We start from the raw sequence: 23,863 nt of genomic DNA, 5'->3' as shown, positions 1-23,863 counted from the left end.
CATTTCCCCATACAGCTTTGCCAAAAGATAGTATTGTCAAGCTTTTGAATTTTTGTGAATTTATATGTGAGAAATAAAAGTCTCATATTATGAAAAATCTCAATACTTATATTTTAGTTTTTTTCTTGTTACATGTGAATTTAAGCATAATTTTCATGTATTTAAGGGAATTTTTATATTTTTCTCTAAAGAAATCTTTCTGTTCATGTATTTTGTCCATTATTTAATTTTTTGGTCCTACATACTTTTCACTTTCAGTTTTTATATATTAAAAATATTTATCTTTGTCTGTGATATACATTTTAAGACATTTCCAAATTTGTCTTTGGAATTTAAATATGATGAGTTTGTTTATGTTTTTTGCCATCACAAGTTTTTGATGTAGCTTATTATTTTTTTCTTTTATTGCCTTTAGATTTTTAGTGTTAATTAAAAGCATATCACCACATCTAAGTTATAAAGGCATTTTTCCAAGTTTATTTCTAGTATATATATGGTATCCCTTTTTACACTACATCTCTTATCCATTTGGAGTTTATTTTCGGGTATGGTGCAAGGCATGGATTAATTTTATTATTTTTCCAGCTTTTCCAAATTGATCCATTATTATATTTTAAAAGTTTATTTTTACCCAGTGACATATAGTGCCGCATTTTAAATATAATCTCAGTAAGGAGTCTATTTTTTGATTCTGTGTTCTCTCAATTTATTCATATGCTAGAACTACATTCTTTTAATTACAAACTCTTTAAAAAATATTTTAACATCTGATAGGGTTATTTACCTCTAATCACTCTTCTTTTTCAAAGTTTTCCTTAGTATAGTTACATGTTTATTCTCCTAGAAAAAATTTAGAATGAATTTGTTTGATATCAGAAAATATCACATTAAATTTACAAATTAGCTTAGAAGGAATTGATGTATTTATGATGTTGAGTTCTCATATCAAGAACAAGGGATGTTTTTCTACATGTTAAAGTACAATTTGGGGCTTTCAGTATTAATTTAAAATTTAATTACATAGATTTGCACAACTTTCCTAAGTTTATTCCTAAGTTTTCCTCAGTTTTGTTTCCTATTATAGATGTAGTTTTCTCTTTAATTAGATTTTCAAAACCATATATGAATGCTATTAATGTTTGTATGTTAATTGTTTATCCTGCTACCTTAGTGATTTTTTTATTATTTGAATTCAGATTTCCAAGTATATTACTATTATATCATTTTCACAAAGATATTTTGCCTTTTTACTCAATCAGTAAATATTCCTTCTTATTGTATTGTATAAAATAATATCGACAATGCAATGTTAAAGAGAAATATAATGTTAACTTATATTTACAATATTAAATGGTAAAGGAGATGCTAGACATTCTTGTTTTCTTTTTGACCTTAGTAAGAATACCTCTAATGTTTTCCCATCAAGTAAGTGGTGGTTTTATGACTGAGATTACATCTACATCTATATATCTATATGTATATACTATATATATATATATATATATATATATATATACACACACACGTATATATATGAGTGGATATAAGGGTGTGTGTGTAAGTATGTGTGTATTCCACAAATTCTTGAGTACTTTTATGAAAAATGCATGAATTTTGTCACAGTAATTTCAAAATCTGTTAAGATTTGTTATATGGTTGTTTTTCTTACATCTAAGATGAATTATATTAATTATATTAATGGGTTTCTAAAACTGAACCATTTTTGTTCTCAGACTAAACTCCACTCAATCATTATGTATTATGTATTATTCTTTATTGAACTGTTCACTCAAATTTCATTTAAGATTTTTCTATTAATAAATTTACAAGTGAGATAAGTCTATAATTTTCTTATGTGATAACTTTATCATGTTTAGATTTCAATATTATAATTCCATCATAAAAATAATTTGGAAATTTTACTGCATTGGTTAAGCTACAGGGCAATTTATGTAGCATTGAGATCACCTGGTCTATGAATTCATCTAGGCATGATGTGTTTGTGGTGGAATACTTTATTAGTAAATTTCCATGTTTCTTCTATAGGAATGAGTCTAAGTTTTCTTTCTCTATCAGGGTCAATTCAAATAACTTGAATTTTCCTAGTATATTACCCATTTTACTTTCATTTTCAGTTTTTACATGAGGTTGTATAAAATAATCTCATGTTTTCCTGTTTCACTGGTTATTTCTGCCTTCATAATTATTATTTTATATATTTTTCCTCTCTTGAGTCAGTTATCTGGTGGTTGTCTATTTTGTTAATTTTTTCAAAGAATCATCATTTGGCTTTATTCATTAGTTCTACTGTTTTCTTTACCTTATTAATGTCTGCTTCTATCTTAGTTGTTTTCTTTCATGTGTTGCTTTTGGTTTACTTTTTCCTCCACCTCTTTGAGTGGGAAATTTCATTCCCCTGTCTTCATTATGTATATTATTGATATAAATATTTAAAGCTGTGAATTGTGTTTTGTTTCCTGCCTTAAGTGTACTTTATATAGTATAATTCTCTGTGTTTTATCAGCATTTTTAAAGAAATTCTGCAATTTCAGTTTTCTTTTTTTTAACAGAGTTATTTAATATCCAACTGGAATAGCTTTTATATATATGTTAAATCAGATGTTGCAAGATTTGAGCAAAAGTTTTTAACTCATCAACCTATATGTGGAATTTATATTTCCTTATATAGAGAGAAGGATAAGAGCAACACCCTTTTGTGTGTGTGTGTGTGTGTGTGTGTGTGTGTGTGTGCCTGCATGCATACATATCAAATATGTAACAATCCATACTACTAGCTTGGCAGTATTATACAATGACATAACTCTCTGTTAAAATTTCACAGCTGTATGTTGAATTGGCTAACAGTGTCTCTTAAGTAGGACTTACTCATATTCAAATTACCCCAGAGATCCTAGCACATTGTTGCATATATCAGGTATAATATATTGTTAAAGAAAAGGAATATAATATTGTTAAAGTATTAATGGAAAGGAAAAAGCATGGAGTAATGGAAAGGTCATTTTAAGGAGAATTTGAGTGACTCACAGTTGTGCTAATTTGAGAGTTCAGGCAAGTTATTTAAATTCCATAAAGCTAATTTCTTCATCTATTAATGTGCAGTTCTATTATATAAGCAATAACATCAGCTTAACTTTCAAAACCCCAAATCCTCATATTCTATTACCTGATCTTTGATAAGTGATATATATGTACATAAAAGCATCTTAATACACATCAGAAGCTTATAAAACGATTGTTCTTACTTGCCTCTATCACTCAGAAATTATCAGTAATTTTTTAAATGACTAAGGCAGGGACAAAGAAGATCCAGCTGGTACCAAACCTTCCTTAATCATTGGTTTCAACTTTATTTCCAACTGACCTTTAAAGTCTGCCCAAGAAGAGTGAAATTGATTGAAAAAGGACTCATCTCTTCTTCCCTCTACAACTGTTTTCAGAGTTGTTCACAAAAAATGGCACTGAGGAAAGTCAGGGGATGGAAGAAGTATATACAGGGCAATAAATCCATGAACTAGAGTTTTAAATTTGGCTTGGACATTTTAGAGTGATTTAGGACTGACCATGGCCATGACCATCATAATTAAATTTATGTGAAAGAATGTGATTATTTAAAAATCATAACTCCTAATTCATTATATACCAATAAATGCCCAGAGTCCATTATTATTAATTTTTGACAAATGATTTTTTAAACCTATTTCAGTGTGACTTTTCTCAACCACTGTTCCCTGAAACAATTATTTTCAATGGTGTCTATGTTTCCAAGCACAATGGTGATTTATCCCAAATCCCACTGTTACATATCCTCTCTACCACTAACACCCCCGTCCACATCACTCTCGTCTCTTGCCTAAATTACTGAAGCAATCATTCAGTTGATTCCCCTGTTTTGGCCCTTTGTCAGGAGTTCTGGCTATTTTTCATAATGCAGCCAGAGTCATCCAGTTAAAACTTAAGTCAGACAGATCATTTAGTTCCCGTCTCAGAATCCTACAACAGAGTCTCTCCCCTTTCAGGGTAGAAGTGTAAATCCTTCCAGTTTCTACTAGGCCTATGGAATTTTAGCCCAGTTGCTCTCTAACCTTGCTCATTCTGTACCAGCCACAATGATGCGCTGTTTCTTTCTTTTAACTTTTCAAGCACTCTCCCATCTCATGCCATTTTCATTTGCAGTTTCCTCTACCTAGAATGCTCTTTACAAGTATGTGCATGTGGCACATGCTGCTCCCTGACTTATTTCAGGTCCTCCTTAAATGTTACCTTAATATGTAAGATCTTCTCAGACCATTAAAAGATAAAATAGCAACATCCTCCTCCCTCTAACTCTGGGACATTTATCTCTCTAGCACTTACACAAACTAACTTACTATCCCCACCTACATTTTAATTTTGCTTGTTTTTGTTTGCTGGACGTTAGTTCAGTGGGGTCAAGAGAATTTTGTTTTGTTTACTGGTATATCCACAGTGCCTAAAACTGTCCCTGGCACTAGTATACATTCAAATAAATAAAGGGATAGTGAACAAATTAATATATAAAAGAAATCCAACTTCAGGCTTGGTGATTTTGTTTGCTAACAGTGCAACAAGAAATAAGTCTTCTGCTGTAATGTGTACTTCATTTAGGCATTTCCACTGAATTTAATCATGACCACACTGCAAAATGTCAGCTATTACCTTGTCCACTTGACACATCACATTTTGGAATTTGGGAGCAGTAGCCAACTCGGATGTTTGGATCAGTGGTAAAACACCACGGTGACTCAGCCCCATCTGGATTTCGGCAATAATTTTCTCTTAGGTCCCTATTGAGAATAAACATGTTAATGTAAATTGCCAGGGTTTCTTACATTGGTGAAGTCAGTGTTATTACATTTCTAGAATCCTAGAATGTATGCATTCTATAAATAGAGCCCTACATTTTAAATTTAGGATAGTTATAACAGTTTAGAATTCAGTATACACAACTGACACTGCCCACATTACGGAAATAAATGCTGTCAGATGTCAGAATTCTTTTTCTTCCACAGACCTGGAGTTTCACACAAACACTACTGATTCGTGAAAGAGAGAAATAGTACCACTTCATTCTTCTCACTCATTTTCAAGACGTGGACTCTCAGCTGTTACAATTTTTAAAAACTGGTCTGTTTTTACTTTTTCATGGACTGTATATAATGTAGAAACACATTCTCTTTACAGAAGAAAGGCTATTATAATTAATAGTCTTTAATTTCTCTTGTTTAAAAATGAAGTTCCACCTATTCAAACATTTGCCACAAAACGCATGATAGATATTTCTGCTTTAAATTCTGTATTTCTTTGATTTATTTAATTCACTACATAGATTTCTTTTAATTCCAATGTAGTTCTTTCTTGATTTAGAGATTACAACATGCAATTTTATATTTCTGTAAAATTAAATCCTAATTACAATATAGATAACCTAACTATAGAAAAAGTTATCAATGTAATACATGTACTTCCTTTCTTTTACCAATGATATAGTTAGACATTTAGAGTTCACAGTAAGGAAAAAGTCTAAACTAATATTATCTGTATGTAAAAGGATTTTACCTTAATGCAAGGTTCATGTTAAATAAAATGTGGAATTTATGATTTGCTCTCCTGATAATGCTCTCTAATTTGAAGAAAGCATGTACTTTCTTTTCGTAAATCCCTGCTAATAATTTAAAAAAATTAATATTCAATCTATTGGAAGGTACATTATTTATTTCAGTTAGGCCCAATTAAAAAGACTACACTTTTATTACTATCCAAACTGACCATTAGAAACTGAAAAGTTTTTAAAGAAGAAGCTTGAGTTTGGTTATAAAATCAACAGGTAATAGTTTTTCTAGCCAAAATAGGTCCTGACACAACTGTTATTTAAGGTTGTAAGGACAGTGAATGCCAATAGCTAAGGCCATTGTATAGCAAATATTCTTATTTATAACCTATATTCAAGCCTTTACCCTTCTTATAAAATTATTAACTGGAAAGATGAAGAAAATCTTTTCTTTCTTCTAACCAATTTATACTCATGTTTAAAAATACTGTCAGTACAAAATACGTGCATTGAATTTTACATAGAGTGTATGCAAATTTGCAATTTTAGATGAATAATTGCTTAGTTAAATTATTTCGAGTTGTTAATTTAAGGCAAGATAATTAAACAGAGATCTGAGGCTATCAAAAATCTTAGTTTAGGCCAGCTTTTATAATCTATATCTAGAAGCACCTCATTAATCTAGATTAAGCAAGAATGAGAGTCAAGGTTTGCTCAAATATTTTTTCTAAGTTCTTTCCCTTCACTTGAAGAAAGAAGTGTTTACAATTATTAAAGCAAATTAATGATTATACGATTCATGTACATTCACCACAGGCAGTATTGTTCAGTTATAGTGTTTTTGTTTTGTTTTGTTTTGTTTTTTGTTTTGTTTTGATTGGAGTAAAATTGCTTTACAGTGTTGTGTTAGTTTCTGCTGTATAATGAAGTGAATCAGCTATATGTATACCTATATCCCCTCCCCCTTGGATCTCCCTCCCTCCCCCTCCCCCCCACATCTAGTTCATCACAGAGCACCGAGCTGAGCTCCCTGTGCTATACAGCAGATTCCCACTAGCTATCTATTTGACACATGATAGTGTATTTATGTCAAACCTAGTCTCCCAGTTTGTCCCACCCTCCCCTTCCCAACCCGTGTCCACATGTCAATTCTCTACATCTACGTCTCTATTCCTGCCCTACAAATAGTGTTTTAAAGATCGTCCGTCATTTGTAAGGAGTCTCAGTTTTGGGGCAAATCGTGTTTAGTACAACCAGAGATACCCGACCAGTATTCCGTTCTCTGCTAGCCCACAAACAGTAAATGCATCAATACTCTGAGTAAAATGTTGAGTCAGATTTTATCAGTTTTATAACACAGCTCACTTTTTGGTTTTTTGACATTTATGTTTGGTTACCTTGACCAAATAACCAATTAAGAAAGAATGGCTTAAATTCCAATAACATGTAACAGCTAAACTTTTGATCATTTTTAATTGTGAAATGTGTGAATTCAATTTCTATAATTATTATCTTTTTTCTTACAGATGAGGTTCATTTGGGTACTTACACATACACAATCTCTAACTTGAGTATTACCAGTCATTAGAAGTTGACAAAAAGTGTGCATGGCGCTGACAGTCTCCTCTGTTTCCCTTAACTATTCGTTTCTCATTTGCTTTTCTCTCTCTACTTTTATGTTTATTTCTGAGGTATGAAACACATGGGTCAGAAATAGATAGTGAATTACTGTGAAGAAAATGAAGGAAATAAACCCCAGAGTGGCAACTATAAATTTGTTATTATAAAATAATTTTAAAAACATAACAGATGAATATTCACTGTCTAAGCAAAGAACTCTGAATTGGCTTTAAAAATCTAAAAATAAAATAAAAAACCATAGACTATATCGCCTCTCCAGTGGATGGGCCAACTAATGTTCATAGTACTCCATCTTGAAATGTTAAGCTCTCTTATTAAAAGCCAGTTACATAAAGGCAATATATGTTATTTATAGGTGCTATTTCAGCAAAGCCACTATGAATGACACGTGTGTTATAAATTTTAAAAGCAATCATTTTATGTTCCTAATAACAAGGTGGGCAATTTAAAAACACATGGCATTGTGGCTGTCTGTCTAACAAAAGTCAAGTGGTGAAGCAAAGCAGCCATGGAGAAGAACATAACAACCATGTAATTGATATTCAAGGGCAGTTTCTTCGGGTTGGTTCATCTAAACAGCTGTTTTATTTCCCCACTTTTTAAAGAAAATTTAGAAACAATAAAAATCACTCATTCAAAATTTTAAAAATAATTTTTTTCAAGGCTGAAAACTCATCAGTTTACAATGTTGATTGAAATCAAGGTGTGCCTTGTAATCTCCCCTAAAGTTAATATGAAAATTTAAGAAGGCACTAGTTTGAAACTTGCCTGGTTATCATTACCACTAACTGGTTTATTAAATAGACCTGCAAGAGCAAAGCTGTGATCAGAATCCTAGGGATGTGTTTCCCAAAGCATGGATGGTACATCAACCATCTGATTCAGAATCACCAAGAGTGCCTGTTAAAATGTAATATTTCAAGTCCAAATTTCAGACCTGAGCCATCAAAGTCTCTGGGTGGATGTGTCTGCCTTTTCATTGCTGAATTTTCCCTAGTCACACTAAAGTTTAAGGATCACTAACACAGAAATTAGTAAAAAGCAACCACTCTGCCTCATTTCCCCCAGGGCCTACTGAAATATATATTTCTCTAATTTACCCACTTGCACTTGAAATTTTCAGGAGTTATGTCATGCTGGTGAGGATACTGGGAATCCCAACGCTGACAGGGAATTCCATTCCAAATGGTATTGATGATGCCCCGGTAACCTTCTCCTTGACCTTGAATGCATTCAGTTGTTTCCATAGGGACATCCGTGTCATTCATAGTACTGTGAGCTATTGGTAAAAAGAAATATAAATTTAAATACAATATTTCAATCTGACGTCTACCTCTTAGAGTTCACTTGCATTTTATTAGCAGGGTTCTCTGTCACATAATTTTTATAATAATTGAATGGAATAAACAATTCAATTTACCATTACTACTGTCTCTCTCAAACGAAAGGAGGAATGAACATGGTGGACTCAACCATGGAATTGCTCTGCTTATAAAAAGAACATTCTGGCTTGACTTTATCTAGACCTGTTTTAAAAAGCATCACTTAATAATATTTAAATTTCCTGGATCTATCTACTCATTCTTAACAATAGGTGTAAAATCTCTCTCTTTATTAATGTTTAAGTATTGCATATATGTTTTTTAAAAATCACTTTTCTTACTTTTGAAATTGGAAAACATCTACGCATAATATAGTGACCAAGTAGGGAAATTGTAGCACTGTGCCGTAAGTTTGGCCATTAAAAAAAGTACGAAAAAGGAAATTAATGCTAGTCTAGAGAACAGAGTTATTTTTTTAAAATCAGTTTGTCACTATTACTATCTCCATTCCAATTCTTTTCATTCAAACACTAAATTAGTTTATTCTTGAAAAATTCTTTAAAGGCATTTTACTTCCATATGTCACTATAACTTATACATGCCAAATATACAATTTCTGAAATGACTATACAATTACTCCTAAAATTAGTTTATTTAAATAGTTAAAAAGTTGGTAATGGTATTAACCGTGGTTTTCCTCTAAAATAATAAATATATTCTAAGCTGATATGTTACATTTTTCTTCTTAATCAACTTGTTGGCATTTAAGAAATATTACTTGCTTCTAGGCAGATTTATTTGTTGCCTTTTTCCTAGTCCAACTGCAGTGCTTTACCATACTTCATGAAGATCCTGAAAATCTCAGTAAGAAAATTTTTAAAGTACAAAATTAAATTTACCACAACTTGAACTCCGTCTTTTGTCTTAAGGTTTACTCACTTGCATAAAATAAAATATAACTCAAAACATTCTGGAGCAACTAAAATTCATATACCTTCTCAAAACATTCATGAAAATGTTTGTTTCCATGTAAACTCCCCAGTTACCTTTAAAGCCTAAATGGTTATTCAAGGTGCCTCTGCATAAAACTCAAGTTGACACCCTCTAGGATAGTTTAAGAAGTGAATAAATGTCTTTGATTGATCCATTCTGGAATTCGGTGCATCATTTCTCCAAAGGAGAGGTTAGAATTAGACACGCCTTCAGAGGCTAGGGATGTCTATAATAGTGTTCCATATTTAATGGTGTAAATTCTTTTAAAGTGGCTCTTTAACTTTATTTTAAATTTCTTTCTTTCTTACAAATAATCACTACCTTATGTGGCTGAATGCTTTATTTCATTGAGTTCCATGCAAACTAAGTAGAGCCTAAGTTTGGAGTTATTCTGTGAAGTTTTGTGGAAAAAAAAGGAGGATTAATTAATGACCATCCCAATCACTAGAATGTTTTATATACAGATTTCCAAAAATTGCCCTTTTAATAACTCTTCTTTAAAAAAAAAACTCTTCTTCAGCTCATCTTAAAATGTGTTTTTATTTCTTATGTATCTACTTTAGGGAATAGAAATACAGCTCAGAAATATCCTAAATTAAAAGGAAATTCAAATGGACATGAGAAAATGTCCAGAGATTGACCTATAGAATGGTCATTGACAGTTGATGGCTTAGAGAATTTATATGTATTGATAGTGGTAATATATATTGATTTAGGAAGAACAAAAATTTTGGACTGAGAAAAATGACTTGTATAGAAGAAGTTGGTGCTGTTTAACCAAGTTCATTATGATTTTAATATTACCTGAAGTTCTTTGATGAAATAGGTTCATAGGTTCTGAGGGTTAGAACTATATTTCATTAAAACAAATGCTACTAAGCTATTTTTCTGATGATTTGAGTTGATTGTTCCATGATTTGAGGAAAATGAGTATGTGTGGGAAGTCTTTAAAAGGGTGACAACTCTAAAACAGGTAAAAGGTCAAGCTTGTACTGACATATATCATTCTAATTATAAAACTATGATGTGAAAGAGGACAAAACAAATGTCCCCAGGAATCTATCAATTCATTAGCTTAACATTTTAAGAAGAAAAGTTTTGATTCCCCCACTTCTTGGGTACAAGCTCCTGGGCAGCAAACTTGTGACCTCAGTTAGGACTCAGAATACTGACAATGAGAGGAAGGTCAGAGTTAGGGCTGCCAGAGCAAAAGCACTTGCACTAATCTCACAGATTTCATTACCTGACTTGGGTACTACAGCTCTCTTACTTTCTTAGTTATTTGTGTGTGTTTTGTTTTATTCGTGTATTACTGATCCATTCTTCTCAGTATTATTTTGGCACTGTGAACTTGTAACCAAAGGATCCAGTCTTGATGAGTCAACCAGGGCCACCTTTGGCTAGATATGGGCCTATCACATCTCACTAAGTATCTAGTTCAAGGCTAAGCCCATCAGAGATTAACACACTGAGCTCCTTGGACTCTAGTATGATTTTCCAGACATCAACCTAAACAATGAAAAAAGAGGAATGATAAAATTTAAAAGCTAGTAGAAGATAAAAATTTTTCTAATTTGAGGGTAAAGTTTTCAAATTTTAGGAGTCCCTGTGAAAAGAAATATCTACATTACAAAAACCTAGGTCAGAGAAAAGAGTACCTATATAAGAATACTGAGGAAAATATTTCACTGCTGATTGATACACTAAAATTTCAGTGTCAGGTTCAGAGACCTGAATTGTACTAACTTTGCACCTCAACTGCAGAGGTTCCCAGCAAGATTTAATTAAAGAATCTTTCACTTTAAAAGTAGCTATCATAAAATGCTCATTTGAACAATTATGTCAAAGATTTTTTTCTAAACTTTCATTATTATATTTTAAAACTTATGATATAAACATTTTAAGGGGGTCACTAAATATTCACTAAAAGACAATGTAAGTTAAAATGGTTAGATTGAAAACCAAAATTTTGGATTTGGATTAAATAATTTGGATTATTTAACAGATTCTAATTTAGAGGTGGAAACTAGAACCCTTTGAAATTACAAAAATTACAGAATACAAAGAATTACTGCACATTAATAAAATATAATATTGTACAGAATAAATACAAATTTTCATTAGGCCTTGCTATAACTTGAATGTTTGTGTCTTCCTCAAATTCATATGTTGAAATCCTAATCCCCATGTTATGGTATTAGGAGTTGGACCCTTTGGTAAATGTTTAGGCTGTAAGGGCAAAGCCTTCATAAATGGGATTAGTACCCTTATAAAAGAACCCTGCAGAGCTCCCTTGCTCCTTCTACCATATGCGGACACAGGGCAAAGTGTGAACCATCTGTGAACCAGGAATCAGGCTCTCTCCAGATACCAAACCTGCTGTCACCTTGATCTTGGACTTCCCAGCCTCCAGATCTATGTGAAATACATTTCTGTTGTTTAGAATCCACCCTGTGTATGGTATTCTGTTATAGCAGCCTGAGCTGACTAAGTCAGGCCCTATCAAGTTGTAAAGAATCTAAATAATATTATTATTTTTGTCTAATTTTAATAAGCATCTGTAACTTTGAAATATATAACTAAAACAACTTGACAGTGTTACTTATTGTTGTGTTTTAATTCAGTGGAAATATTTATTTTGATTTTAACTACAAACTAGCAGTATTCACATAGTATTTTTATTTAAAAAGTACCCTCTGAAGTTAGTGCATCTGTATTTATCCCATTTCACATTCAGCTGCTAGAAGTAACCCCATAAACAAAAGCTACATAATTCTGGTGGTAATGTATAGAATAAATAATATAGGCAAAAAAAAAGATATATTAGTAGAAGGTAACTACAGTATTCATCAATTAGTAAGAGTTATTTTGTGACTTCATGCAGCTGTTTAATAAATATTATCTGATGGGGACCATGATGAATGATTTGTCCAAAGACCATTTAACTGTAATATAAATGTCTGATCTTTGTTGCCTGCATGAATACTTATGATTCGAACAAAAGGAATTATTCTTGAACCGCAATAAAATAGACTCCTTCAGCTGTCCCACTATATAAACATCAAAATTTGGTGCAAAAACAAATCGAATGTTTCATGCCAATTGATTGGGAAAGGGCTATTTTATGTTGGGAAAGCTATTCCTTTGGACTTAATACTTAAACATGAGACCTGAATAAGGGAAGGCCCTGAAGAGTCTCCAGTGGCCTAGTGAAGAGTTAAAGAAACACAGAAACATCCCCAATATCAGCTGAAGATTATCAAGTTTAGCCAAAGCACCATGTTTTTAAAATACTGCATCCCCACATCCACAAATGTTTTTGCAAGTATGTCTACCAAGCTCACACTGAAAATACCAGGAACTCTCCTGAGAGTTCCTCACAAATAAAACATTTTGCCAGGAGTGTCAGTGGTGGTCACCCTTTGGAAGCAGATGCAAAGATATTTATATGATCCTCGGTGGCCTGTGAGTGAAGGAATGTTTTTCTTTCATGACTGACGCGAAGTTTTCTATTTGGAAATGCTTTAAGGAAAACAACATTTGCTATTGAAATTTTTCACTGTCCTGTTAGGACATGATCAAATATAATGGTTGCCTCTTGGAACATTAATTTCACTTTGCTGGTGTGGACCTGCTATAATCTGATTGCTCTACTATTTGGTAGAGAACTTTAAGGTTTGAATACATTTGTTGAGAGAATGAACATTTAACTGTTATGTAATTGTTGGGAAAACCCTCTTGCACCCCAAAAGAAAGAGATCAACACAACAAGACAACATAGAATAAATCGAACCTTTTTCTCTGTGAAAGACTAGCCAAATCCTTGCGGAGAGGCCACAAGGCCCTGACAGAGGTCCGTGAACGGCAACTGGAGAATGTGAGTGCAAATATATATTACAGAAAGCCACACCTAGGGATCCATAAGCTTTACGAGGACAATAAGTAAATCCTTATGTTTACTGTCCCCTTAACCCTCCAAAAAACCTGGATTTCTTAGTGGTGACAAGCTATTGCTATTCTTTTGCCTGTAGTTAAGAATAAGTTGCTTCTTAGGCCACTGGACAAATACCTGATTATTCTTGGAATAATTCAACCCAACCCACTTCTTATTCCCAGCTACTGAAGAGCAACTGAAATATAAGATTTACTTTATGATGGTCCCTGGATATTTAGAACAGTGTGTAAAGCTACTCTCCCGTCAACAGACTTGTGCTCTTTGGGCCGCAGAGGGCAGGATCAGGCTCAATGTAAATTTAAAGAGCTTCTTGTTTTAAAATTGACGTGGGAAAATAGTATAAAGACCTCCAAAGCACAAACCTCAAATTGCTTGCACGTTTTCTTTACATGTGGACCTGGGATTCCTGTCTGAAACTTTTCTCTGGACTTTATCCAAGACGTTTCTGGTATAAAATACTCAAAAGACAAGACTTTCATGAAAGGTCTTCAATCCTATACTCTTACTCCTTAGAAGGTGACTTGGAAAAGACCTCCAACACAAGATCTTTCCCTTGAGAAAGGATATTGATAGCATTGTTTTTTCCTGACACAGAATACAATAAGAGGATTATATTTCTATGAATCTCTGTTCTGGCCTTGGATGAATTAATAAAATTTAGAGAAATAATCAGCTTTCTTTAAGAAAGAAAATAATTTGCTAAAGACAAAGACACTGAAGTTTAAAAGGTTATATATTCCTTTAAAATGATGCCAGTGTACACTAGTTACTAGGGGGAAGGATTCTTTGTATGTAGTACCAATGGCAACATATCTTCTTAAGCTACCATAACAAAATAAGACTGGGTGACTTAAACAACAGTAATATATTTTCTCATAATTCTGGGAGCTGTAAAGTCCAAGATTAAGGTGGCAGCCAATGGTTCCTGGTGAGAGTTCTCTTCCTGGCTTGTAGATGTAGGTATAGACATACCTTTTTGCTATGTCCTCATATGGTAGGGAGAGAGAGAGATCACTCTCATCCTCTACTTATAAGACCACAAATCCCATTGGATTAGCATCCTGCCATTATACTTCATTATCCTTTATTATCTACTAAAAGCCCTATCTCCAAATGCATTCAGGGCTTAGAATTCAACATATGAATTGTGGGTGGTGGGGAGCACAATTCAGTCCACAATGATAATTTTGATAGAAATCTTAACTATCAAAGATCTGCCTCGGCCACACTTCTGCAGTGGAGAGTTGTTCAACAGGTAATAAAGTTTCAGTTATGCAAGGTGAATAAGTTTTAGAGATCTACTATGTATAGTAGATCTACTATACTATGTTGTACCTAATACCTATAGTTAGCAATAATGTGTTGTATACTAAACAGTTGTTAAGAGAGTTGTATTCTTACCACACACACACACACACACACACACACACACAAAGGCAAGAGGGGGCAGGAGGAAACATTTGCAGGTGATGAATATGGTTATAATCTTTGATTGTGGAGATGGATTCATGGGTGTATGCATATTTTCAAACCTATCAAACTGTGTACATTAAATATATGATGTTTTTAAATATCAATTATACCTCAGTAAAGCTCTTAAAAATATAAAATGGCTGTGGACACTTATATCTAGAAGTTTAAAAAATAAGAAGGAAAAGAAAGAGGAAGTGAAAAATAAGGTAAAATATGACAAGATTTGTTTATTTTGTTGAAGGAAAAGCCATCAAGACATCAAGCAACGAAGGAACAAAACTAGCTCATGGAAGCATGAAAACTGACAGTGAGTTAAGGTGATGGGAAGAAGGTATGAAGCAAATCTTCCTGGTTGGCAATGTTTGGGAAAAGCCAAGTTTTCATATGAAAATCAAGAAGCATAGAAGAAATTCCAGGAGACACGAAAAGAAAATGAAAACTACCACTGAGCAGGAAGGTAACCGTCATTCATTCAACAAAGACTTGTTGAACTCCTGTCACGTGCAAGGCAATGTGGTAACTCTGTGGAATACAAAAATGACCTGGTCCTTACTCTGTTGGAGCTTACACATTTTGATAGAGACAGCTATTAACCAAATACTTCAAAAATAAATGTAAAAACCGAATTCTGAGAAGTACATGGAAGGAGAGGTTTATGTTGCTATAAATATACAACAAGGAATTTGACCGAGTCAGGGGAAGTCAAATGAAGAAATGATAACTGACTTGAAATTTGAACAATGGGTAGCTGTCAACTAGCTGAGGAAGGAAGAGAAAATTTTTCAGGGGAGAGGAGATGGCAGGGGTGAAGGAACTATAATGAGAATATGGAAAATATGAGGTATAGGGAGAAAACTATTCTGGCTGGAACAGAGAGCATGGAGAGAAATGTATATGAGGCTAAAGATAGGGGTGGAGGAGTAAAGGATGGTTTTATTTTGTCTGTGTCCTAAGATCAAAGGAAATGATTGAAGCATTTTAAACTGTTGTGTATGTGTGTGGTATGCTAGGCATAGGGAATGATATATTCAGATTTTTTTTAAATGTCATCCTGTTTGCAGTGTGGAGAAGGGATTGGAGGGGAGAGCTGGTGAACGTGGATATAGCTCCACTCAGAAGGCCACCCAAATATTCAAGATGAAAAATAATGCTGTCTTGGATAAAGGAGACAGTGATGAAGTGAAATGAAGATTTGATAGATACATAGAAAATAAAATTGACAGGACTTAATGATGGATCAAATGTGAAGAGTGAAAGAAAGAGCATGTTTAGGATTATTCTAGGCTTTTGGATTTTAAACTGTGTAAATGGTGGTACCAGTCATGCAAAAGAGAGCTTTAAAAAAGCAGATTAGACCATCCTATAGGATAAATGAAGAAAATCAGAGAAAAAGATAATAAATGATAAAAGTCTCCAACCAGGCATGTTGCTGGTGGTAAAAGGTGGGGAACAATTGGAACAGCCAACAGGTATATCCTAGCAGGTGTACTTTAATGGGACATCAGCCTTACACGTATGACATGTAGCAAGAAAGTTGTTCTCAGAGGGACACCTGGGGTTCCAGAGATCTTTTCAGGGATCTAGGAGGTCAAAACAATGCTAAGATGTCAATTGTCCTTTTTACAGTGGAATTTCCAGTTGCACTTGATGTATGATATCCCAAAAGACTGAATGCAGAAGCAAATATGAGACACTCAGCTATCGTCTTCTAATTAAGGTAACATTAAAGAAATTTACAAAAAAATCTAAAACAACGTCATTGTCCTCCCTATTTTTGTGAAAATAATAGTTATTTTTCTTTTTAAATGTTATATTTATTAACATCCAATGAGCTTATTATTTTTAATGGATTAAATATTTTTAAATTTATGTTTTAATTTCCAGTACAGTAGATACTGATTCATGTAACCCACGCAGACAATTTGGGGTTCTCAATAATGTATAAAGATATCTGCAGTCCAACTGATTTAAGTACTCAATGGGACATCTAAGGGACATTAACCACAAGATAAGGGACATTAACCACAAGTTAGCTTTTCAGTTGCCAAAGAGCTACTAAAGTCCACTTCAGAAAAGCACAGTTAACCCCAACAAATATTATTTCTCTCTGAAAAGTAGTCAACTAATGTATAGAACAAACCCTTATTCAGAATACGAAGTTATTATTATAGGGGAAAACCATAAAAAAATCAGTACTTCATTTAAGCACTGCATGGGACTTCCAATCTTGCTATATGTTTGCAGTGTCTTAAAATTTCATTCTTGGCAGTCTGTTAAAAGTTACACAGCCAGAATATGTGTGGGCTGCTGCCATTTAGGTAGACATCACCTTCTGAAGAACATGGTGTGAAGCAGGACTGAGAAGGCCTGTCCCAGAATACCCTGCTACACATTTGTCAGCTGATGAGCAACGTTCATCCTTCACTTTCAGTGTTATACTAATTGTAAGATTGAAAGTTGGAAGCAAAGTGACAAGAATAAATTTGTAGTTCATTCAGCTTTTTAACAAATAAAAGGAATTGAGAGCAGTATTCAAAACCTTGGATCTGGTGTAAACCAGCCCAGTGTCAAGGCAATGTCAGCTTTTACTTTACTAGTTCATGCTCAAATTCTGAAATTTTAATTTGATCATAGATCTTGGTCTGTTTTGTTCACTTCTAGGAAAGTTCCCAGCAACTAGAAAAGCATGTGACATATGAGAGCTACTCAACAAATATTTATTTAGTGAATTCTATAGAAAAGGGGCAAAAACTCCTCTTTATGCTCTCTCTATGCTTCCTGGGATTGCTACTATGTCCAAGGCTTCTGCTATCACTATTCACTTATGACTCTGCATGAGTCATAAGGGAAGTCTTCAGGGAAGACTGAACTTAGATGTACTTTGAGCACAGACATGAAGCACCTGCATCTCAATATAAGCACAACCAAACTTATTATCTTTCTCCTCAAATGTATACCTCTCTTAAATATGTATCATTACCCAATAACTTAGGAAGAATATTAGACTTTACCTTTTCCCTCTCATTTCCCACATTAGCCAATCCATCATTATATATGGGACATCCTAACTCTTTAATATTTCTCACATCCTCCTCCACATTGTTTTGTCACTTCTTACTGCCTTAGTCACATTCTCTTTATTTCTTACTTGCCTGTTAAAATCAACTCTTATCAGACGCACCTGCCTCCTTGCTCAGCCCTCTCCATGCTAATTACCCAGAATACATAGTAATTCTTCTGGATCAGTAGTCTTCAAATGTTGTTGGTTTTTTATATTTGTTTTTGCTCCTGTTACTAAAATAATTTTGAAAAATTATTTATATTCCCTCTCTTGTTTTTAAGTTGACATCTACATTTTTTATGCTAAGTTTAAATAGCTGCAAAAGATGTGATTTCTAGCATGTTTTAACTATCAATAGTTTTAAATTGAAAATTTTTATATCACTCTTCTAAATGGATTTAGTGGACTCTAAATACCACAGTGATGTGATACCTATACCTTTTTCTGGATAAAATGTACATTATCAAGTTCTTTTTCTCCTTGAATCATTTTTCCATTCCACTTTACCCACAGAATGTTATTTTAGTGTAATGTATTTTATTTTATGTTGGAGAGTCTTTTATTCCTCACCTATCATACTTTCCTGAAAGATTTTTATATACTTAAATTTTTTTTTAATTTCTTGTGACCACAAAATTCTAAGAGATAAATGCACACTATACTAAACACACACACAGCCACAAACACACAAATATACATATATATGTATACATGTTATGGATAGAGTTATGCAATTATTAGCAGAATGTAAATGATAAACAGCATTAATATATAGTATTTTCAAAGGTCTCTTTGTTTCGTGTCCCCAAGGTTTTTACACCCCAGGACAGTGCACCACATTAATATTCTGCAAGGATTAGCAGTTTGCCTTTTTTCAATAAAGTAGCAAAGGGCAGTTGTCAATGGGCAGGGAGGAAGTTGAACTTGACTGACTCCTTGGGAACACATGCATCTCAAGCAGAAGACTTTGGGAAAGAATTCATATAGAAAACTAGGAGCTGGAATTTGAGCCCTTTAACCTATCTATATCCATAAACCCCTAGGACAGTCTTTGTGTTCCCCTGGGTTTCATAGATACCAATTTGGAAGCTACTGTTCTTGATGACAAATCAGATAAGACCACTCTCCCTGCTTAATTTTTCAGTGTTTCTCATGGCAACTGGAAGGGCTACTCTTGGATCCTACTTCATCTGCCTCACATCAATCTTATTTTTCTTATCTTCTTCCATTTCTGTGTCTTTACCCCATCCCTACCCATATCAACCTAACTACCATGTCTTGAATATTGCCATGCTGCTTCACCCATCATATCTTTGCACACCTTTCTCACTGGCCTACCTAATCACAGTCATTTTGTAGAATTGAAGTAAGGATTATTGACAGTAGATGGAAAGCACCTTTCTGTAGATGTTAAATAAATGGTAGCAATTATAACCTTCTTATACAGTTATTATATAATAAAAAAAGAGTTTTAAAATTCCCCTTCAATTTTAGAGAAGACAAGTGACACAATCTTAAACTCTATTCTTCAAACATATTGAAAACTCAGAATGAATTCAAGCAATTGGGACTGAGAGAAAACCAGAAAGCTCACCGAAGAATCAAATGATACACATAAAAAGTGACAATCAATATTCTCTTACAACTAGTGCAGGTAAATATGTGTGTGCTTTACAGAATTCTAATACACCCCTAAGATTCCTATCCACTGATGTACACTCTGTAACCCCCTCCCCTTGAGTGTGGATAGAACTTGTGAATATAATGGGAGAGTCACTCCTGTAATTAGCTTATGTTGTACAACAAAAGTGAAGAGATTTTGTAGATGTAGTTAAAGTTCCCAGTCAGTTGACTTGAAATTAATTAAAGGAAGACTTCCTTGGGTGGGCCTGACCTAATCAGGTGAGCTCTTTAAAAGCAGGTGCAGAGCCTTCTGCATCGAATCACAGTGTGGAGGCAAAAACTGACCAGTTATTTTTCCATCATTTTCCCAAATAAAGATATACTATTTTCCCAGGAAAACAAAACACTGTTATTTTTACCTTTCACAACTCTGTGTTAAGGGGAAAGAAATTATGTGGAAGTTCTAAAGGGTATGATTTCTGAACAAGTCCTTTTGACATTCATCCCCAGTGCAGAATCTTGGGTAAAGTTGGCTTATAAAATTTTAATACCTTTGAAAAAATTCTTAATAAATAAATGGAAGTGGGTGCAGAGGTCAGAGGTTGAAAGTAACAGAAAGCTATCCTGTTGGCCTGGAAGAAGTAGACTGCCATATTGTGGAGAGGGTCATGTGGTAGGAAACATCAGGCAGTATACAGGAGTTGAGGATCTAAGCACTACAACCACAAGAAACTGAATTGGAATATTGGAATGGGACACCAAGTCTTAGATGAGACAATAGGTCTGATGGGCACTAGGACTGTGGCCTTGTAAGATCCTAAGCAGAGGACACACCTGATTCATGCCTTGACTCCTGACCCACAGAAACCATGAGATAAGAAATGCATGTTATTTTAAGCTACCAAGTTTTTGAAATTTTGTTATGCAGCAATAGAAAATTAATACACAATTGAAACCATCACCAAATTCCTTAGTTTTGCATTGTAGCCTTTACTATATGTATAAGCCAAAATATCTGGAAGACATTCTCTCTTATGCTTTCCAAAATTCCTGAATATCACTTTATTTCATTAATTTTAATAAAAATATAGTCTCTCTATATAAGTTTACAAACTAAAATCTGTCCTGTAATAAAACATTTTAAAAATATTCCCAAAGCTGAAAATATTTTTATGTTAACTACAGTTGAACCTTTAACAGCATGGGTTTGAACTGCATGAGTCCACTTATATGCTGGGTTTTTTCTATAGTAAATGCTGTAGTACTACATGATCCCAAGGTTGGTTGAACTCATGGATACAGAGGAACCCAGGAGGGTCAGCACCCCCAATCATCATGTTGTATATACTATATACTGTATATAGGTTGTATATATTAATACTATATAGGTTGTATATACTATATAGGTTGTATATACTATATACTGTATATAGGTTTGGGTCACAAATTCTACCACCATTTTCTCCGAATTAGCATCCTATAAACATCACCCTCTGTTTAAAAAAGCCATCAGAATTGTTGCACGTTAGTTGTATAAATAGCTAACTGTGGACAGAAAAGAAAAAGAAATTTACCTAATAGAAGTGTCATATTAATTCTATTTTTTTCCTCTCCCAATGTCTTTTAAAAATAGCCAGTCTTATGCATGCCAGTTGAAAGGTGAACGTGCCAGTGAATATGCATGTGAGTGTGTGTGTGTGTGTGTGTGCATGTGTGTTTATACTGGTCTTATTCCAGAGACGATTTATGAGTGCCTAAAACACACACAAAAAGAAAAATGGAGGGTAAATTATTGGTTTATTGTACCTAGCTGGTCTAGAATTATGGACAGATTAACAAGATTTAAAAACTCATTGAGTTGAACTAACCAGTCTATATAAAGAAACACTGTCACAGAGTCATCCCTTATTTTAAAGGACCAAACAGATGGTTCAATTTCCTTGGAACACTGTGTTCACATTGAGAGCCTTCCAGATTCTGCAGTTATTTCACATATGCCAGACACATCTCCTTTCTATGGGTTTTATTTGAGTCGTCCAAAACACTTCCTTTTATTAGCAGGTCTAAGTGGAGAGATATTTACCTTGGCAGTATCATAGTGTAGATAATACTGAATAAGTCCGTTCAAAGAAATAGCCTCATCATGCCAATCTAGGGAAATATGCAAATCCCTATCCATAGCCTCATAGTTGTATATTTATCATGCTGAGTGCTGGTACCTGATTGTATGTCTTTACATTTTTCTCTCTAGATATACATATCTTTATATTAGCCAGCCAATCTATAACATGATTCCGCCTTACTAAATTTATGCAATTCTGATTTGAAAGCATTTTAGGATCCAGTTGAAAAAAATAAGACTGTACACATAGAAATAAAAGCATGTTTACATCTAATTATTATCCAGGATTATTTCAGAGAAGAATAAAAATGTGTGAGTTAACTGTGGAGGAGAGGACCAGGTGTACAGATTTAAAGGGATATCACAAATCAAGTAAGAAAAGAAGCTTTTATCATAAACGCAGGAAAGTTGTGTAAAGGCCAGTATATAGAAGGATAGTAGGACTGCTAAAAAACAGGTTGAAAGAGAATGCAGGCTGTGTATAAGGATGGCCAGAGAGGTGAGGATCAGCTACTAGAGATTAAAGATGTCTGTGAGGGCCTCCCTGGTGGCGCAAGTGGTTGAGAGTCCGCCTGCCGATGCAGGGGATACGGGTTCGTGCCCCGGTCTGGGAGGATCCCATATGCCGCGGAGCGGCTGGGCCCGTGAGCCATGGCCGCTGAGCCTGCGCGTCCGGAGCCTGCGCGTCCGGAGCCTGTGCTCCACAACGGGGGAGGCCACAACAGTGAGAGGCCCGCATACCGCAAAAAAAAAAAAAAAAAAAAAAAAAAAAAAAAAAAAGATGTCTGTGAGAATCTTCTGTTAGACTTAGTTTTCTACATTGCAGCCTTTGTCACTCCCCAGAAGATGTGCATAGTCAGTTGACAGCTCATGTTATGTCTGGGAGGATAGGTAGGGATACAGGATTGGAAGGTAAGAATCTGAGGTCCTAGCTCTTATGGCCCTAATGACATTATGATACTGCACATAATCCCTGATCTTTTTCCTCCCTCTGTAGATTTTTTTCCCCCTTTTTCTTGGTAACATGAGAATGTTTAAGTCTTTACCATAAGTATAAATGTTTTGTGTGTACGTGTGCACTTGTGTGTGTATCTCTTTCAAAATAATGGCTCTCTGAAAATGGAAAAGATTGGGTAGGATTATGTAACACATTCTAAAAATGTTAAAACCTATACACGTTAAAGTATCAAGTAAAATAGTTGTTAACCTGTCTCACTAATAATCGCCTGCTTAGATCCAGTCTGTGAGAGGAAAAGGAAGCAATAAATTTGACCCTAACTTACCGCACATTTTAATTGCACAGTACTCCCAGGGGGTGTCAGGGTCAAGAGTATAGCACCATGGCCTCGGCTTGCCATCAGGATTGCGGCAATAATTATCATCAAAGCCCTTGTCGGGATATCTGCAAACCACACCAAGAAAAGTGTCATGTAAATCTGCCTGGAACACCACCCAGCTCTCAGCTCACAAAATAACTTTTGACTTAGCTCGGATACTGTTAGCTGAGGAAAGAAGAGATTTTCTATGTTTTGCCTTACAAGGACTGCTAATCATTGACTGCTGAATCTATTACTGTGCATATTCTACTAAGGCTAGAGTACCATCCCCTTTGCTAATAAGTTAGGTCCACTTGGTACCGGTCCACTGGTTCAGGTCCCAAACTGAATCCCCTTCTTACAAAGCCCAATTAAGGACAGATTACATAAACATGACCTCGTGTAGAATGCTCATTAAGAAAACGGGTCCTCTTCTAGGGCAGACTTAAAGTTCAAACTGAAAGTTAGGTTTCAATAGCTATGTTACTAATGATAGCTCAGTTTTAGAGCTAGAGTCTTTCTAGGTCATGCCCTCACCTCCAGCAGAGCTAGAGACAAACTCCATCACACCACTTTCTCTGTACCCATCTCCCTTTAAATTAACAGGGTCCTGAATTGGTGAGTTGTTTTTAATTGCTACCACATTCCTTGTGCTCTCACTTAAAAGACAAGAGATGCAGTTAAAAACAAAGCAGTTTTAATTTCATCTAGAAGAGCAAGACAAAAAGAGAAGAAAGAAAAAACACCTTTCAGCAATTTCAGAAGAAAGG

The 23,863-nt window shown here is 34.3% G+C and overlaps 1 protein-coding gene across 2 annotated transcripts in view; it reads right to left on the bottom strand.

Moving 5' to 3' along the window:
• Positions 1-23,863, bottom strand: part of HGF (hepatocyte growth factor) — a 78,631-nt gene that overhangs the window by 21,537 nt on the left and 33,231 nt on the right. For both annotated transcript variants that reach the window (XM_060107982.1, XM_060107981.1), the window contains exons 7-9: positions 23,061-23,179; positions 8,333-8,507; positions 4,696-4,823 (exon numbers count right to left, since the gene is read on the bottom strand). In XM_060107982.1, coding sequence (XP_059963965.1) covers positions 4,696-4,823; positions 8,333-8,507; positions 23,061-23,179 — 422 coding nt within the window. The remainder of the gene's footprint in view (positions 1-4,695; positions 4,824-8,332; positions 8,508-23,060; positions 23,180-23,863) is intronic.

This window comes from Mesoplodon densirostris, chromosome 9 (assembly GCF_025265405.1).
Source record: "Mesoplodon densirostris isolate mMesDen1 chromosome 9, mMesDen1 primary haplotype, whole genome shotgun sequence".
NCBI classification, from domain to species: domain Eukaryota; kingdom Metazoa; phylum Chordata; class Mammalia; order Artiodactyla; family Ziphiidae; genus Mesoplodon; species Mesoplodon densirostris.
The sequence above is the reverse complement of the archived record's forward strand: the minus strand, read 5'-3'. Positions and strand labels throughout refer to the sequence as shown.